The 18435-nt window shown below is 34.3% G+C and overlaps 2 protein-coding genes across 2 annotated transcripts; both read right to left on the bottom strand.

Moving 5' to 3' along the window:
• Positions 1-955: 955 nt before the first annotated feature.
• LOC120342431 (uncharacterized) lies at positions 956-8786 on the bottom strand. The gene is made up of 7 exons (XM_078111241.1): positions 8660-8786; positions 8112-8319; positions 7752-7854; positions 6767-6922; positions 6328-6413; positions 5518-5688; positions 956-1969 (listed from the first exon to the last, which is right to left on the bottom strand). Exons 1-7 carry the CDS (start codon positions 8729-8731, stop codon positions 1821-1823), a joined length of 945 nt encoding a protein of 314 aa, XP_077967367.1. The 5' UTR covers positions 8732-8786; the 3' UTR covers positions 956-1820.
• A 77-nt stretch (positions 8787-8863) lies between these two features.
• Positions 8864-16002, bottom strand: LOC120343334 (neural cell adhesion molecule 1-B-like). Its single transcript, XM_078110730.1, has 10 exons — positions 15899-16002; positions 15415-15571; positions 13749-13844; positions 11421-11533; positions 10456-10624; positions 10252-10379; positions 9802-10092; positions 9467-9569; positions 8953-9073; positions 8864-8878 (listed from the first exon to the last, which is right to left on the bottom strand). The coding sequence occupies exons 1-10, from the start codon at positions 15954-15956 to the stop codon at positions 8864-8866; spliced, it is 1251 nt and encodes a 416-aa protein (XP_077966856.1). The 5' UTR covers positions 15957-16002.
• Between the last annotated feature and the right edge of the window lie 2433 nt (positions 16003-18435).

Genomic DNA, 18435 nt, shown 5'->3' on the forward strand with positions numbered 1-18435 from the left:
TACAGAAATGATTAGGGCTGGGAGATTCAGGGAGAACACTTTAACCGCAGCGTGACGTTTTACGCAATAATTTATAATTTCAGCTTGTTACGTCAAAATGATTCCAAAGTATTTTCGCGTGATGTTATTCAGGTATCACTCAAAATTATTCACGAATCGAGGTAGTTTCATGATCGCTCTGCTATTAACCGTTTTGTATTGTGGAACTGAAATAATTAAACTTTACTATTTTCATAAATTTGAGATAGTGAAAGTTATGCGCCAGTATTTCGACGACAAACTGCCAAAGACATTTGCTAGGCAAACTAATGTCATTTCGTATTGCACACGATCTGCTACAAAAGGCAGATTTCCATGTCTCAAGAAACTCGTAATGTAAAACGCAAATATGCATTAAATCCATGGATGTAAATTTGTGAAATAATTTGCCAAGATTCATAAGATCACTGTCAAATCATGGTTTAAAACAGTGGTTCCCAAATTTTTTTTTTCGCGACTTCAATTTTCCTAAAATTAAAGCCTACAGATACTCGGGACCCCACAACTATAAACATTAGGCAACTTTAAAAATTAGTATATAAGTTCACTTCGATATGCCTGTATATCGACTGCAAGTGGACGTTGACGGTGAACATTGGCCCAAAAATATATATGAACGAGTCAGACAATGCGCAGGGAAAACAGGGAAACCTTAGAAGAGTTGATAACACATGGCTTCGTATGAAAACCGCGGTGCAAAAATCTCTCAAATCAGAATTATAACGGTTCTTTGAAGAAACATGGACGGAATTGATAAAATGTGGTAGATTGTAAGGAAGCGTACGATGATTCGGAAATAGTAAGATTGCCTCTAAATATACATAAATTCAAAATCTTATTTAGTATATTTTAAAAGTGTTTTTTTTATTTTCATTGCAATATACAATATGAGCATGAAAGGAAAATAGGAAAAAAGTGTACGGAATCACATCTTTTATGTGTCTTTTATTACGCTAGAACAGGGGTGGCTAACCAGTCAGAGACCAAGAGTTGCATTTCGTACTTTGATACCGCGAAGAGCCACATTATAAACAAGAACAAACATGAACATCAGATATACCTTTATTCAACTGTGCTAGAAGCTAGTTTGATGTAAATATCACTAACCAACATGATTATGACAGAAATTTACAGCCATTTATTATCATGTTTGCTACTCAGTGGTGGGAGTCGTTGTAGCCAATCGAAGCAGTTCGTTCACATGGGTGTCAGTCAGATCAGATCAATGCTTTGATTTCACGTCTTTTAGGGTAGAAAACACAGATTCGCGGACGTATGTTGACTCAAACATTGACAATACCCTGTGCGCAGGCGCCGCAGCTCATTTGACATTGGTGTATTTTTCGCATTTCAGTTGGTCTTTCTTATAGAGATCAGTTGCAGCCTCATCTGAGACTAGAGGAGATTTTAAGCTATCCGTTAAATCATAATAAATTATAAAGTATTGAAACTAAATCCAGAAAACATGTCTTCAATCTTATCGCATGCATGAAAAGTTTGTAATTGTAAATATATTTGTACTTCCAGTATATTTTAATTTTGCGAATTTTCACATGAACACGCAATGCTTGAATGGCTATATTAAACAGTATCATTCAAATAGGATTTTGCTTGTTTTTGTCTTCCAACAGAACATGAGCTCACTCACATCATAAATATTCATTATGAAATAGTTTCTACACAGTACTCTAAATTGTCGGGTTATAATATGATTCAACAAGAATGTAGAAATAAAAAAAAATAGTTATTCCCAGAATTGATATATTGCATTACATTGACTATTATAAAACAGTCTCATATTGGCCAACTGCTATTTCGTATGGATTCCATTCTGGAGGATCAGTGATGTCCTCGTAACCATGTGATGCTTCAGCAATCGTCTCATAAGTGTTGATTGACGTATTCAGATGATGTTGTGTATCTGTAGTACCTGTTTCAATATTTATTTGCATGAAGTTATCGGATACTCAAATATATACATATGTTATATCCTATTAATATTTTCCATTCTAATGCTATATCTATAAAAAAGAGTCCACAAGAAATTTTAAACAAATAAAGTAATAAACTTATCGCAACAACATCAATTTTCAACCACTGAAAATTCCAAAGCCATCGGTCCAGTGGTTAATGATAAAAAGATATTTTGAATACAACTCAAAATGACAAAACGATTCATAGGTACATCCCGTGTATTTAATATATGTCCTATATTGTGGGTGTCTACACAATAATAAAATTAAATTTAACAGAATAAAGTGTTGAGAAACAAGTTATGGAATTGAGCAATTTTCCTAACATATGGGTAAGAGTTATTCTTCATCAAAAGTCCTGTCGTACATGTGAACCAAATTGGGAGTTGTGATTTGAAACCATGCGATGTTCTTTCAAATAAATTACTCATTTTTTCTTTTATTCATATCAAATTTGTAAATACCTGGGGCCCCATTCACAAAGCTTCGTTACCGCTTAACGTGTTAGTTAAGCACCGACTTTCTCGTGAAAAGCAAAAATGGTATTCACAGAGCTTCATAAATATTCGAGAGAAATCATTCGAGAGAATTTTTTTGGCGCCAAATGAGACGTCTCGTAAAGTACCTTCTTCTCACATTTTACCAAGAATCGGTATTTACGAAAGTTCTTTAACGCGCTGAAGAGCTCGCTAGCTAACGAGGACAATCTTCGCCTCGTTAACAGTTCGGATTGCTCTCAGCAGTGATTCAAATTGAAATAGGCTCGTTGAGACGTTAGCATGCTTTGTAAAAATTGGCATAGTAGCAAACGTCCTTACCCGGGTAAGCGTGTATGTAGTCTAGTGCCGTTAACTTAACTGTGGGATATCTGCCGCATTTACAGATTAAACTAGGGTTGAGATTCAAAGATTGTTCAGTTGTTGAAGTCATTGTTTTTTTGTCTATTCTAGCATTGGCCTACAGTATTATAAACACAGATTCACAAATGGCTGCCGGTACCTATAGTGAATCTTGCAGAAGAAAAGCCCCAACAATCTTCCCATGTCGTATCCGAAAGAAAAAAATCCGTTAGATGTAAGTGAAAGGACCTTAATAGAGGACTGTAGACTCAATTAAAAATTAAAAATATGAAATCTTCACAAGCTTTGGCAACTCACTGATTTTATTGTCTGTTACACAAGTAGTTCACAATATGTAGTCTAAATTGTTTTGTGCCAATAAATCTCTCTCTCTGTAACTTCAGCATTTATTCCATGTAGCCTATCCGTCAGTCTATAGATTACGCCACTGCTATATGAACGAAATTTCAAAACGCAGGCTGCAAATGTGAAGCAGACTTCAGACAGACCGATTTTATTCGCTATTTGATTAAGGCAACCCTTCACTGGGTTAGGCCCTCGATAGCGAAGAAGCAAGAAGAGAAGAAAAGAAACGAAGATGAACTACTCCGCCGCCGCCGCATCGACTCCTGTGAACGAAGAAACTTCCGCTGCAAAAATGCGACCGAGAACCCTCTTCCTGGAGACGAACGAAGATCTCGACTTCCAAAGACTTATGAACATCTTGAGGAGCGACCCAAGTACGGAGGAATATTGCGGGGACATTCGAGGCCTATTCGAAGGGCAGAAAGGTACGTGAATTCTAACATTCGCTGCTTTGGACAGTCCTGAGGCAAGTTGTCGCGAGAGGTTCCTGAGATCAACTCGTGGGCAGATGCAAACATCCGGTACAACCATCACGGTATCTTTACCAAGCGACGCCCCGACCCGTATTTCCGTAAGAGACATCCCAGAGGAAACTACTTTCACGAATACAGTTTCAAAAATCAACCAACTTGGTTGTGGAGAGGTAAAGAATGCATCCAAGAACTGGTACCGCGGAGCAAACATATACAACGGTTATGTCTCTTCTCTAATAGAGAACTTCAAGAAGGAACGACTGCCAGATTACTTGACAATTGCGGGACAAAGATGCAAGACATATCTGCCTCGTGAGCTATACACTCCTACCTGCGGGAAATGCCTGCAAACGGGCCACACCTTCAAAGACTGTGTCAACGACCCTGTTTGCAGATACTGTAAAGAATCTGGACATCTTCAAAGACAATGTCCTCTAAAGCGAAGATAATTTCCAAGACTCTCTTGGAATACCCAAGAGGAAAACATGAAGGTAACATCGAAAAATGTCTTACAACCACCTTATCAAAGAGCGTCGCGATCAAAAGAACAACAACCAGCAGATCCAGTGGTACAGCTGAGGCAAGACGACGCACAAAGTGGAGAAGAAAATCTACCCGAAGGACAACTGACAAGCAACCAAAATGACTCACAACCTCCGAAAGATTCAAGAAACAACACATTCGACCTCACAGTCAAAAATAAGCAACCGGAAATAGAAAAGAACAAATTCGACTTCGATGTACACGAATTCTCCACCTCCAGCTTGGATTCAACAGATATCAAGGAAATAAGTGATTGGTCAGAATGCATAGATGAAAGTCTTGTTAGTCCACTGACTCCTCCATCGAACCAACTACAACTAAAAACGGCCAGACCACTGAAAGAGTCGTCGACGATTGGGAATACGTCATTTCGCCCTCCTGCAAAAGGTGGTGCATATGTGAAAGTATTAGTCCCCAACATTGAAGCTCGCGACACGGAAACACCCTCCGTATTTGACAGAACACCTGACGAAACTACATCCGCTCCAGTCAATTTGGAACAAAACAATGCTCAACAATTGCCAATGGATATACTCACATCAAAAGGAAACCTGGAAAATAAACGCAGCAGACAGGAAACTACTTCATCTGAATCGTCAACATCATTTGGAACTACCAAACCCACCAGAGGTAGAGGAAAGAAAAAAAATAATTTGAAAAATAACCTAAACTCCACAAGTACTAGCATAGTTTCCCGGGCTACAACAAGACAATAACTGGAGTAACAGGTATCCTCGCGCAAGTATCGCCCTATTGAAGGCGGAAAACTCAATACGATAATACCATCACAAAAGTAGCAGAAGTGATGAAAGGAAGTAAACCACAGTGAGTGGCAAGGTGATCTCTATTTTTGGAGAATGAACCATAGAACTTCCGTCGACACATGCTGGGCATGAAGGCCCAAAGGGCTGGATTCCATCTATGTCGTCCTGATCCGTGAAGCTAAAAAAAAAAAAAAAAAAATGAAGCAGAGAAAGCCGATAGGTTACCGCGAAGGCGAAACACACTCGACCGTAAGCGGCGACAACTGATACGGATGAGTGATCAGTCAGTGCATTTTGTTCAACTGCGACCGTGCGTAAGATTTCGAGAGAACTCTAGTGACCGTGCGTCAAGTGCTTACGAGGTCTTTGGTGAATCGCATTTAACAAGATTTCGCTATCACGATTCTGAGAGACACAGTTACGAGATCGTAAACCCGGCTTTTTACGAAGTTTAGCGGATGTCGCCCCTGATCTATGTACACAGAAACGACATCGTCATAAGTAAAGTCGGGATTCTTACCTGCTGGTACAGGTTCTATCTTTTCTTTTTTCGAAACGTTCAATGAAATGCTTGAAATAGTTCCATGGACGTCGTCTTTCCTTTTATTATTGCGATGTCTCACATAACACAGGCACACAAAAGCAGACAAAACAGCAAGCATTCCTCCAGCTACCACTGCCCAGGTGATATCTGTGTGAAAAGTAAAATATAGACGTTAAGTAGTCACATGAAATTTAGAGAATTGAGAGAAAATTTTAAAATAAATCCTCCATCTGTAACAAACTTCTATGTATTTTGTATATTACAATACCACACATTATATATTTAAACAAACTTTAACAATCATACCATAACCTCAAGTGGTCAAACCTTAATTACGTTTATTACGCTTATGCATAGAAACAGTTTTCATGATCAATCTATTGTGTCACAATTTGTGTTGCAATCTAATTAAGCTGAGTGTGTTAGTGTTAATAAGGAATGTATAAAACATTCAAATTGCAAATTTAATTTGATTGTTATCTGGAACAATCTTCCTGATTGAAAGCTTATTTAAAAACGCTCAGCTCACTAAAACGTTGAATAAATAAAATTTTGCATTTAAAGAATTATTTGGTTCGTTGTGTACATTGAAAAATTTGTTTTGTGCTTTTAAGGTTTGTGTGTCTGTGTCTAGATGTCTGAGGTTAGTCACATGGCTCGCCAGCAGGAATTATTTTTGTGGTGTTCGCAAGATATTCATTCTAATGTGAATTTTTAATTTCGGCGTAAAATTTTTCACTGTTGACAAAGAAACCGAAAGTAAAACTTTTTTTTTTTTTCAATCACCTGTAGGAGATTTGCCAATCAGAAGCCCTTCACTAGCACCAAATGAAACGCTTTCTCTCGTAGGTGTAGAAGTCACAAGAAATATTCTGCAACATACAACGGTGTCATGTAATTAGTTCAATAATAAAAGAATATATTGTTTATACTTAACTTTTTTATAGTTTTACTTTTTTTTTTATCTATAGCTGATATGCAAATAAATATCCGATAACTAATATAATCTATATATTCTTTTCATAATTGAATAGCACTAAAGTATTGCAAAAAAGAGCCGGTGTTTCAAAAAATGGTGCTTCCAACTCATTGTTCTATTATATATAATATATGTAAAACTAAAAGAACGAGGGGTAAGTAGGGCAAGTGAGACTCGGCATTTTTGTACATCCATACAGAAGCAATGAAGTGTAATATTTGTGAAACGAAAACTTTATTCTCGTACCTGTAACTGTCAGAGAGTGACAATCTATTGTTATATGCAACATACGTATTTTTTGAACTATACCCTTCACCACTGTTGTTATTTCCGCTAATGTCACACCTTGTTTTTTTTTGATCTCCAAGAATCAGACTTATTTTCAAACGGTTTTGCCCAACGCTTTAAAAGGAAAACGTTTATTACACAATGTTTTGGTAATGACGTAGCATGTTGTACAGCTATATATATATATATATATATATATATATATATATATGATTCTGTTTACTAAAAATATTTATAATAGTTTTAGACTTAATAAATGTAATTATTAAAAAAAATTATTTATTCTAATATATTTGATCAAGTTGCATAAAAAACAAACCCACTAGAAGGGTTGTGTTCAGAGTTTTGCAGGATATAATATCAAACTGGCATTATTTGTAATTGTTATGATACGCCTACATACACCTAATTTACACAAAATTCGAAACTGCAAATCAGGAAGAATATATGTTTTGGCAACATCCCACAAAATAATATAGCATAATCCTAACATGATGTTCTATCTTGCTCGAAACGTTCATACGTGAATCATACCTGGTTCTGTTCAAAGCTATTGCAATATATTCATATTCAATTTCTGATTTATTCAGTTTACTCATTCGTGCATAGTTAAAATCAGGCCGAGTGTTGCTTGTTTTGTTGACTTGTACGATGATAAAGTAACAACTAATAGTGTATAATAACATTGGTGATAAAAAAAAATTAGTAGCGTTCATGGATATTTATTACTATCTTTGAAATGTATTACATTGAAGAAGTATACCGTGATCTCATAACCAATGTTTCAAATCCCGTATGGCAGCGTAATTCGCCAAAGGCAAACTTGAAAAGCATCGTCAGACGTTTCATTTGACCTATTGCAAGCATCAATTTTCATCTCTTTTCGGGCCACTAAAACAACTTTTTACTTTGGCGAGAAACATCAATTAGATAACCAAATCACCTTATAGGACCATTAGTTTCATCTGGAACGTGAATTGAAAATTCCAATATTCCAGAAGTAGTTACTTCACCTCTGGTTGAAGGTGCTTGAATGTTGGATGGTGCTGAAAATTAAAAACAAAGTAAAATTTTTAATAATTTATCATAATAAAGTCAACCAATCCGTTATGCGTTCAAATAAAGCTATAATGTACTGGGCCACTTGAGTGTGGTATTTGTAGAACGTAATCTAAATTTTTATAAAATCGAACCTGACCCGCAATTGCAAGCAAAATCTTAGCGGTATTTTAATAAATATTTAAAAAAAAATTACAAGAGTCTAAAACAAATTGGAAGAGACTTAAAATTAATTCTGAATTACCATTGGTATCGGTAGCACATTCTCCAACAGCCTTTGACTCTGCTCCAAACCCTGCACAAGTTCTAGCTTGAATAGAGACATTGTATCTTCTATTGAAATTTTTTGGAAGAACATATGAGGTTATATGAGATGGTAGCAGCATTTCTTTCATTTTCACATCGTCTTTATAGTATGAGGACACTATGGCTTTTGTTGAGCTGATAACGAGCTGAAATGGAATGAATAGTTTCCGGGTATAAATATTTTTACAATTTTCGAAATATTATTATCTATTTTTAGCGTCTAATTCTAATATATAGTTTTCAAGATGGAGTTGAATTTTGAAGAGGTTTATCGATTAAACCAACTTGAACCACATCAAATTCTGAATCGACTGAAACAACTAACGTTTTTATATCACATGATAGTATCAAAACAGAAAGTGATTAAAATCGTCTTGTCATACACGCTAACTCATTCACGCATTAGTATTCTTATATTAAACTATACAATTCGTCCTGTCATATAATGAGCTTCAAGCCAAATTAAACAGTAAAAAGAATACAAACCTTGTAATCGGATACATATTCCGGATTCATTACTGTTGACCAAGATACATTGCAAGAACCGTCGTAAGTCATGTTCAGACTTGGTTTCGAAACAGGACCGGGGAGACCTCCAGTGGTTGCAAGTGTGGTTGTTGCATAATGACTGAAGCAAGTTGACGGGGTTGCTAAGCAGGGCTCAATCTAAAATAGAATTTTTTCCAATTTTCACTTTATATACGGCTATAGACGTTTGCACAAGAGAGATTTGTGCTCATTGAAATTTTATAATTTATATATTTCTCCATATAAATTACCTTAATATTATAGGATGTTGACGATTGAAGATCTGTCACATTGGATCTGATAGAGACATTATTCGGCGTTGTAAATGAATCTCTATAATTGCTGCTGTTAAGAGTATCCACAATTCGAAATCTATGATATATATTTTTAAATTGTTTATGAAATAAGAATGAGGAAGGAAAATAATGGAAAAAAAAACTAAACCTAGCGAACACTAGGATACCAAATTAATGGTATGGAATTTTAAAGCAAACCGATTAGTTGAATTTAATATTTTAATTATTAGTAGGTAACGAGTACTTAGTAATTATCGCTGTAGTAATTATTTAAGGTATGGTAAATTAGTTTAGCCGCAAACTTTGTATATAGTATGCCACGTTAATTGAAGTATCATCAGCTTCAGTCAGATTCATTTTTTTTCATTCCTTTATTGTAAGTTTACTTCTGGGTAATTTCATTGGGCCGTAATTTGTGACAAGATATTAACATCGGAATGCAGGTGATCAGTCAAATGCAGCTAGATACCTGTGTTTAATTCCAACTCCAAGAACATGTGGTTTCCAAGTGATCAATAAATTGGAATTACAAGGTGACGATGTAATGTTGATGATTGATGGTTGACTTGGAACTGAAAATATATTCAAACTTGTTTGTATATATATATTTACCAGAACTGTTATATATATGATTGTATATTCTTTGTCACATATCAACATTAAATATTACGCTGTGAAAAGATATTCGAGCAATAATCAATTTTGTAGTTATTAATCTTGCTCAATGAAGCCAATTTATTTTTTGTTATAAAATTGTGTTTATATATGTATGCATTTTATGTGAAACTTCATTGCTAACCTCACCTCGTATATTAAGGATACCTGAAACCGAATGAAGAATTTGTCCAACTGTATTTGATGCGAAACATTTGTATTGTCCTTCGTCTGCAATTGTCAATTGTTTTAGATCCAAAACTAATTTTTGCCCGTTTTTGATCTGATTATTTAATTTTGTTGAAGTAGGTACAATGTTTCCTTTCATCCATTTAACAGTCGGTGATGGATACCCAGATACCATGCACGTTATTTCTTTTTTGCCAGTATAGGAAGTTACAATGAAGTTAGTTTTTGATAACTGCATATCGTGCGGTCCAGCTGAAAATTTATATAGATGATACATTTATATATTTCAAATATTTAAACAAGACTCCGTGAAAAGGTAGGCTACAAGATGGAGTAAACTGCTAATTTAATGTAACGAATGTCATCTGCAATAAACCTTGATTGAAGTTTCAATAATTTGTTCTATTTTACCTTGTTCGCAAATGTAGTAATGCTTGTCAGTACAATATGTGGTTCTTGATGTGTAATCACTCAATGAAAATGAATAGCAAGTAGAACCTGTGTTTTCTAACCAAAGTTTATCAGCAGGTCTGAAATGACTAAAAATCGTGAATTTACAAAATTAAATATGTTTGTTTTCATTTAGCCCAATATTCATTTTCGATATTTACTTACTCGGAATTTAAATGGCCCTTGATGAGAGATCTCGTGGCCGATGTCAATTTCAAAATTCGAGATTGGAGTTTATAGCATTCTGTTCGAGCTGTTTCATAAGTAACTTTAGGGTGAGGACTTCCAATTGCAGTCAGTCTGTATATTCCCGAAGAAATTGTAAAGGGCATCGCTAGATCGAAACAGTATGAAAATGTAGGCACAAATGGTTGTTGGTTCATGTTTCGGTTTATAAAAAAAAAAAACACGTTCAAAATACTTTGGGCTCATTATTTTGTCCAAACGTTCATTATTTTGTTTATGTTTTGGTTTATAAAAAAACACAAAACGTTTAATAGTGTTTACTTCAGACTCAATATTTTTTTCGAACGCGTGAGTTTATTATAAATACATCTCGATAACTACTGTGCCAAAGTGAATTTAGGTAAAAATAAGCCGAACCTTTTGCTCCCATAAATCATTTTGATTTAATAAAAATTTATGGGCGTGAGGTGATTATATGATAATATATTATATAAAAGATCATGTAATCATTTAATAACAAATATTGTTATAAGCAATATATTCTACAAAGATATGTAAGTTCAATTTACCCCTGCCATTCTTTATATCAAGCTTCAATATAAAATCAAAATACATTCTTACCAATACTAATGCTGATATCCATACAATGAAGGCAATGGGAATGCCAGGCAACATAATAATAGTTATAAACTATTCATAAGTTGTAGAATTTTTCATTTGGCAACAATGTCATAGAAACATTAATATTTAAAGAGTTTCATTCAAATATTGCTCTTATGGCTGGATGATATTAAGTATTTTGATGAAAATAATAAGATTGTGAAAACCAATCGACCATTGACTGAGGAAAATCATATATATCAAATAAATTTTGTTTTATATATATATCGTGATAATTTTTGTTTAACGTTACAAACATTTATATATATGATTGGTTTGCTGACCTTCCATACATTTAACTCCTGATTGGTAGTTTGATCCAAAATCATAAAATTTTCCGTTCCTGTCAATGACGAGATAATTTTCATTCCTTCTTCCGTTTGGTTCTGCTGAATTCCTACAAAGTATCAAAACGTGCAATAACAAATTAAAGATTTTTTATGTTAAATTTTATATGGAACTTGCGCAAATATGAATATTCCTGCGTGAATGCCCTTTACCAATATGTGCAAATATGACCTTCATTATTTGAAAATATTTTATCTACAAATAAAATCTTGTACATTATCGTCAGGCTGATAACCAAATCACGTAAGTCACTCTTTGGCGGTTTTGAGTTTTATTTTTATACAAGAGTTATTTATGTAATGCTGCTCACCAGTCAGTGGATTCAAATTTTATACCAAGGATTCCCAAACGCATAAAAATGGAGATTAAGATGGCATGCACATTGTTGGCATTGTTATGGTTTACCACGAGACTATTGTGACGCCACAAAGACAAAACGAGAATATCAGTCAGAGACCGAAGACTTATCGAGTGAAATTTGGGGGATCCCCCAAAACAGCGCTCTTACTCCATAGTGACACCTTGTGTCCCATCACTAATTAAATATTAACTCGCTAGTTATACGACATAATTCGCCCAAAATCAATAGTAATAATAATAGCTTTTGTTTCGACAGACAGACAGACAAATACCTATCAACATACTTTACCGATTAAAATCGATAAGTAATAACATCGGTGGAGTATTTTTTGAGTTTTTGCATCGTAGATCCCAGCTTGTAAATTTGATTTCTAGTTTATAAATTCAAATTTACACTACAGCAGGCCTGTCCAACCTTTTTCATCTCGCGGGCCACTTTCACATGACGAAATTCGTTGCGGGCCGCAAACGTTTGTACCAAATTTTAATACCAGCCAAGTCATGATCTCGTTAGAATTTACTTAATATATATAAGGCAAGATTATTAACATAAAATCAAACAAGTTAATAATTATTTACTGGTTACTGATTAGTGCTGGCGAAATTTTAGAATATGAAGTCTAATATTAGAATAGCAGTTTAATATTCGAATATCTGGTAACCCAAGGCGTGGACATGACACTCGCGGGTCGCTGATTTGAAAAATCAATCATCAAACAACGCACTTGTGAATATCTGACGACCACACGAGAATTTGCAGAGTTTTCACTAACAAACAAAGACGTCAAAATTGAGTCTTATATTTGAGTCATAGTGTTTTTTATTTATTTATTTTCAGTGGCTATGACATTGTCTCAATGAGCTTAATGTGCACCAATGTCGCGGAAACATCAAGTTTTAGTGGGCCGTTTTGTAAAATTTGAAACATCAATACAAGTTTTTAATGAAAAAAAAAACATTACAATAACTTCTGGACGAATATATATACTAATTTGATATGTGGAATTGCCATTAAGTATATTTTATCAGAATTATTGATGAATACGCAGTGACGATATTCCCGACATTTTATTTGACGCAATTCTTATAATTGCGCTCTTCGTTCGTCGCCTGTGATTGCATAATATCTTTAGAGTTCGTCGAACAGAACGCACAGTTCTACGGGAAAGAAAAAAAAACATATACGTAAAACGTAAAACACATACGTAGAAGTAAGAATTGGCATCCGGAAGTAGATAGATAGCGGGAATAATCACACCAAAATCACGAAACATATTTAAGCCTATATATAACATAGTACAAATTTTTAAAAGTCTGCTTACAAAATTTATTGGGCGGGCCGCGGGTTCGGCACCCTTGCACTACAGCATAAAAAAGTGGGCACCTGTTATATACACTTTCTGAGTCAAATTCATGTTGTTGTATTTTATTTGAGATGCGTCGCTATTTCATTCTTTATATTTAATATTTATGTAAAGCTATTTTCGGTGGGTGTGCAGAGCCCGTTATATTGATCATAAATATCGTATAGTGTTATATTAAAAATATTGTTATTAAACAGATACGCTGTTTTGGGATTAGACATTGTAGATACTATAAATTACATACGTTTTTCTAATGTTTGGTTTTCAGGAACGATGGTGCGTATGTCCCCAATTCATAGACACATTTATGCGTAAGTCACAGTGCTCTATTATGACGTCACATTCCTGCGTCATACAAATTAATTTAAATCCGGCTACGACTAAAAAATTAAACCATGGGAAATTATTACCTCTCAATGGCGTAACAATATCATTAGGAAGTTATTTACGTTTTTCTAAAAACTGCTAAAAATGACTTACGCAATTTGGTTATTAGCGTGACGATATATTTGTAATAGTGAGTATTCAAAAAGTCATTACCAAGAAGTAATCGATGCTGAAGATCCATCTATCCATCTCCAATGTCCTTCGCTGGCTTCATCTGTTGCTCCAATCCAATAAGAAGTTAGTCCAGAACTACAACACATTTATTTCCTTACGATATGTATGTCATTGAAACCCATTGATAATAAAACGCCGAATGTAATAAAAGTTATATATATATTATAACGAATATTTAAAAAAAATGACTCTAAAATTATTTTCTATTAATTTCAAAGGATTTGAGACGAAAATATCCTTCACATATTGATGACAATAATTTAAAGTCATTTTTTTAAAATATTCGTTATAATATATATATAACTTTTATTACATTCGGCGTTTTATTATCAATGGGTTTCAATGACATACATATCGTAAGGTAATTAAATGTGTTGTAGTTCTGGACTAAAAGACTGGACTCTAAATATTCGTTATAGTATATATATAACTTTTATTGTGCATTTTTATTTAAGTGTCTCTAGTACATTCCCATTCTTGCTAAGCTTACAACTAAACATTTTCAATAAAGCATTAACAATTTTACCTATTCATTTTATTAGACACAACATAATTATTCTAATTATTGGACACGGAGTGGACATACAAATCGTTTTGTTATTATGCTGTTGTTGTTCTTGTTGTAATTAGTGTTTTTGTACTATTGGATCAATTGCTTTGAATGTTTAACTGATTAAAGATTGTATTTTCGCTAGAAGGCCATTACTTTTGTTTATTTCCGTACTACTCCATTTCCATGTATTTGAGCATCGCTCTCTTGATTATTGTATTATAGACTTATTTAAATCACCACAGAACACTGTCATAATTTAATCTCTATCTTGTCGGGAAGTTAGTTACGTGAACATTAATATAGGACTCTAATTTGAATGGACAACAAGAGATAATATATCATACGTCAACGTCTTATCTGTAAACATCTGTAGTAAAGATCCACAATAAATCGCTTTAGTATTGTCGGAAACTGTCAGAAGTATAAATAGCATCGATTTAAAAATGTTTAGTTAAATTTTGCGAAGAATTAATTACAACCAAACGTAAAATTAACGTAAAATTAATCGTAAATTTCATTGTAACGCCCCTCTTTGACTTGCTTACGATTTTTACGCATATTATCGCTGACAAAACTAACACTTGTTGCATTAGAACGCCTCCGTGCAGTGATAATTGGGTAATAATTAGGGTGTGACGTCATTAACTTGTCAAGTTTAGTGTTGAATTTGTAAATTACGTAAATACATTTATAATTTCTTCGTAACGATTTTAGCTAGAATAATGATTGTGGTGTTGTTTTGAAGGAAAATAACACAAGAAAACAATGGAACTAAAAATAATTAATTATATTCAACTACTCAACACAATAACAGTCAAGTTCAAGGTTATTTTCTACAAATGTTGAGGCATTAGGGCGCATATCCAAAGTAATATTTGGAGAAGCGCGTTCTAGCGACATCTCGCGTGCTAGAGCTCTGGCGTACGCATTTAAAAGACATGAGTCACGCTTTTGGGTCTAATGGTTAATGAGAAAAAGCTTTGAAAGTGGCCCTACAAAATGACCTCAGAAAGGTCGATTGGAATACTGCCAAACTTTACTAACGCTGTTGAAGCGACCAAAGGTAAAAGTAAACATTAAATAAATCATCACCCTCTGATTGTGCTAAGAACGTCATTTTTTATAGAGTTAACATCAAGTTGAACAAGACTTGATCCGCTTCCACACAAGGATTTTGCTCCTGACCAGGAATACTTAGTGTTGTAAAAAGTTAGTTTATAGAAAGGTCGGGTTACTGTCTTCCAAAGTCCTAAAAAATAACAATCATTCATCACAAATATTATCTGTGAATCACGGGAATTTATACGTTTTCGGAAATGATAAAGGTAACATTAGACGCTACATATTTCAGGTGAGATGATACCGAAAATAGTTACTACATAAAGCAATTTGCAAAAAATGGCTATGTCACTACCTAAAGCAAAACTACAAATACAAAAATATAACATGTCAGTTGTATTTGAACATAATTTACTGAATACTTAGTAAAATGTGACATTGCATAACGCATACAACTTATTGTTAAATATTATACCTATAAATATAAAAAAAAAAGATAAATTCATAATTTTAATACCTGCACTAGATGTTGCAAGAAATGTTAACAGAACCAACCAGCAATTGCACCCAAGCATTTTAGTTTCGTCAAATTGCCATCATTGAGAACAATACGTCATATCTGTAATGAATTTTCAAAATGGAAGTCACTCTATATAATTTAAATTTGCTATTTACATTAGAACCTTCTATCTGCATTATCAAAACTTGACCACAATATAGTTTTACGCTGCGACTATAAAAAATAAACTTTAAATATCCCTCTTCATACGTATATATATGTTTCATGCCCCACGCAACGGATTTGACAACACTGAGGTATTCCTTGCTAAGTTACACATTACTGCGTGAGTGTGCGTAGATTTACTTCAATAATATTTACTTCAATCATAACATTATTATGATTAATATAACAAGTTTGATATATGATATTTGATTGACCAAATGGTGGAGCATCGTGTTGTAATATTCACGTTGCACTAGTAATTACACTTATTAGGAAATTTCAGTCAATATAAAATAATATCATTTTTCAACATTCAACATTCATGTTTGAACAAGCATGTAAAGAAATTATTGTTGGCAGTAGGTCCAGCATAGGGTGCATAGCACATGATTACATTTACATTTACAGTTGTTATTTGTGGTTTTTCATAAACGTAGTCAAACATATTAAGGATAGAATGCATTAATAACTGCGAATTTAAAATTAAGTGATCGTGTTGTAATATTTACGTTGCACTAGTGATTACACTTATTAGGTAATTTCAGTCAACATAAAATAATATCATTTTCGACATTTAACATTCATGTTTGAACAAGCATGTAAAGAAATTATCGTTTGGTAGACTTCAAAAGCAGGAGGTCTAGCATAGGTAGCATACTACATGAATACATTTATTGAAATCGTTGTTTTTTTGTGTGTTTTTTTCATAAACATAGTCAAACATATTAGTGATAGAATTCATTAATAACTTTAAATTTCAAATGAAGTGAAATTTCAGAAATAATATTTAAATACACCACAATGAAACTGCTCTTATCACAACTGGTGGAATTGATAAAAGAACTGTAAAGTTATTCTATTGAACTTTTGTAATTGTCCAAGCCGGAAAATAGCAAACATGGAAAATATTCAGGTTTTGAGTGGTATAGAATATTATTTCAACTTCTTTATCTTGAGTGAGTCGGTGATGATATACAGGTGCATATGAAAGTAATGCGTACAAAACTCTTACAAATCCGGGAAAAAGCACACACTATAATTGTTCCAAATGATATTTAAAAAAACAATTTTTATTTCAATGCAAAAGTATTGATTTTGCTAAAATAATATAAACATTTCCTACAGATAGGGGGCTGCGCTTTAATGGCGCTGCATGGATATTGCTTTATTTTGGAAGTACCACAAGGTGTCGAGAAAAGTTTATAAATTCATCGTTACAGTTCCGACAATCTTGAAAGATATTATTGGATTGGTAAAGCTGACAACGCTATCAACGCATGCGGCCCGTGGACACATTCCGTGCGGCCCGCAGAACAATTTTAACGTATATTCGTATTCGAGTTTTTTTCAGCTATTCCAACTGGGGTTTAGATTCCGAGATTTGAACCTCATTTTTCTAATGCCGATGTCGGGAAGGATGTTTGTTAAATTACGGAATTTCAATGTTGTATCTACAAGCGTCATGGCGGTGCCAATATGGGGATGATGTCCGGTGATCGATACAAGGAGAATGAATTGTCTCGTGCAGAGAGGACCCAGCCGATGAGATGAATCGCACTTTTCATCTCAACTTCGCGTCTTAAGCTCGCGTCAGGCAACTCCTTATTTGGAGAGACGTTTTGTGCTGTTATTTTAGTGCAAACGCTGCTCTGTTATCGAGCGTGGGCCATGTGACAGCAGTGACAAAATGCAGGGATGACATAACGGCGCAGAAAATGCAGACTCGACATTTTTTTTAGCTAGGTCCCAAAATCCCAACTCAGATGGACTTGGTTGTTCCTTGGCTGCTCACGCTGCAAGTCATAATATTAGTTAAATATAGCAATTCATCATGAAATGAGTGTCATTGTAATGTGTAATATATTAATTGTGATGAGTGTCTGTTACTAAAAAATATAGTTTGAAACGACATTATATAACCATACACAAAAAAGATATGGAAAATACCAGAGTACTTCTCGGGAAGCAATTTTTAAAATAACTCTTATAACTTATGCTAACAGTGCTTTATAATTTTCTCGCAAATACGCCACCCACGCAACATAATAATAGGCTGATTAAAACGGTAAACTCTCATTCGCAGGTTCGAATCACATGCGGAGATAGTTATTTGCAAGAGAATTGCTGAACCCCACGCCGCCGTAGGTTGGTTCACGTAACCGCCGAGCGGTTACGGCTTTTTCCACCATCAAGTTCTTGTTTCCGAAAACAAATGTAACTGGCTAACTAATCCCATATCCGACATGGACTGGTAACCGGACAGGAAACCGTGATTCGCCATATGATCAAGCCGTCGTATCGGCTTTCCTCTCCCCAGAGAAAAATATGTG

Source organism: Styela clava, chromosome 3 (genome assembly GCF_964204865.1).
Source record: "Styela clava chromosome 3, kaStyClav1.hap1.2, whole genome shotgun sequence".
NCBI lineage: Eukaryota > Metazoa > Chordata > Ascidiacea > Stolidobranchia > Styelidae > Styela > Styela clava.

Bases quoted from the DNA above. Each gene is read 5' to 3' on its own strand.
- LOC120343334 (XM_078110730.1), bottom strand. From the start codon at position 15,956: ATGCTTGGGTGCAATTGCTGGTTGGTTCTGTTAACATTTCTTGCAACA. The intron at 15,572-15,898 runs GTATTAAAATTA...GTTATTTTTTAG, and splicing joins TCTTGCAACATCTAGTGCAG to GACTTTGGAAGACAGTAACC. The intron at 13,845-15,414 runs GTGATGATTTAT...AATGTGTTGTAG, and splicing joins GTTCTTAGCACAATCAGAGG to TTCTGGACTAACTTCTTATT.
- LOC120342431 (XM_078111241.1), bottom strand. From the start codon at position 8,731: ATGACTTACGACGGTTCTTGCAATGTATCTTGGTCAACAGTAATGAAT. The intron at 6,923-7,751 runs GTGATTTGGTTA...TTCCTTTTAAAG, and splicing joins GAAACTAATGGTCCTATAAG to CGTTGGGCAAAACCGTTTGA. The intron at 6,414-6,766 runs GTACGAGAATAA...TGTATGTTGCAG, and splicing joins TCACTCTCTGACAGTTACAG to AATATTTCTTGTGACTTCTA.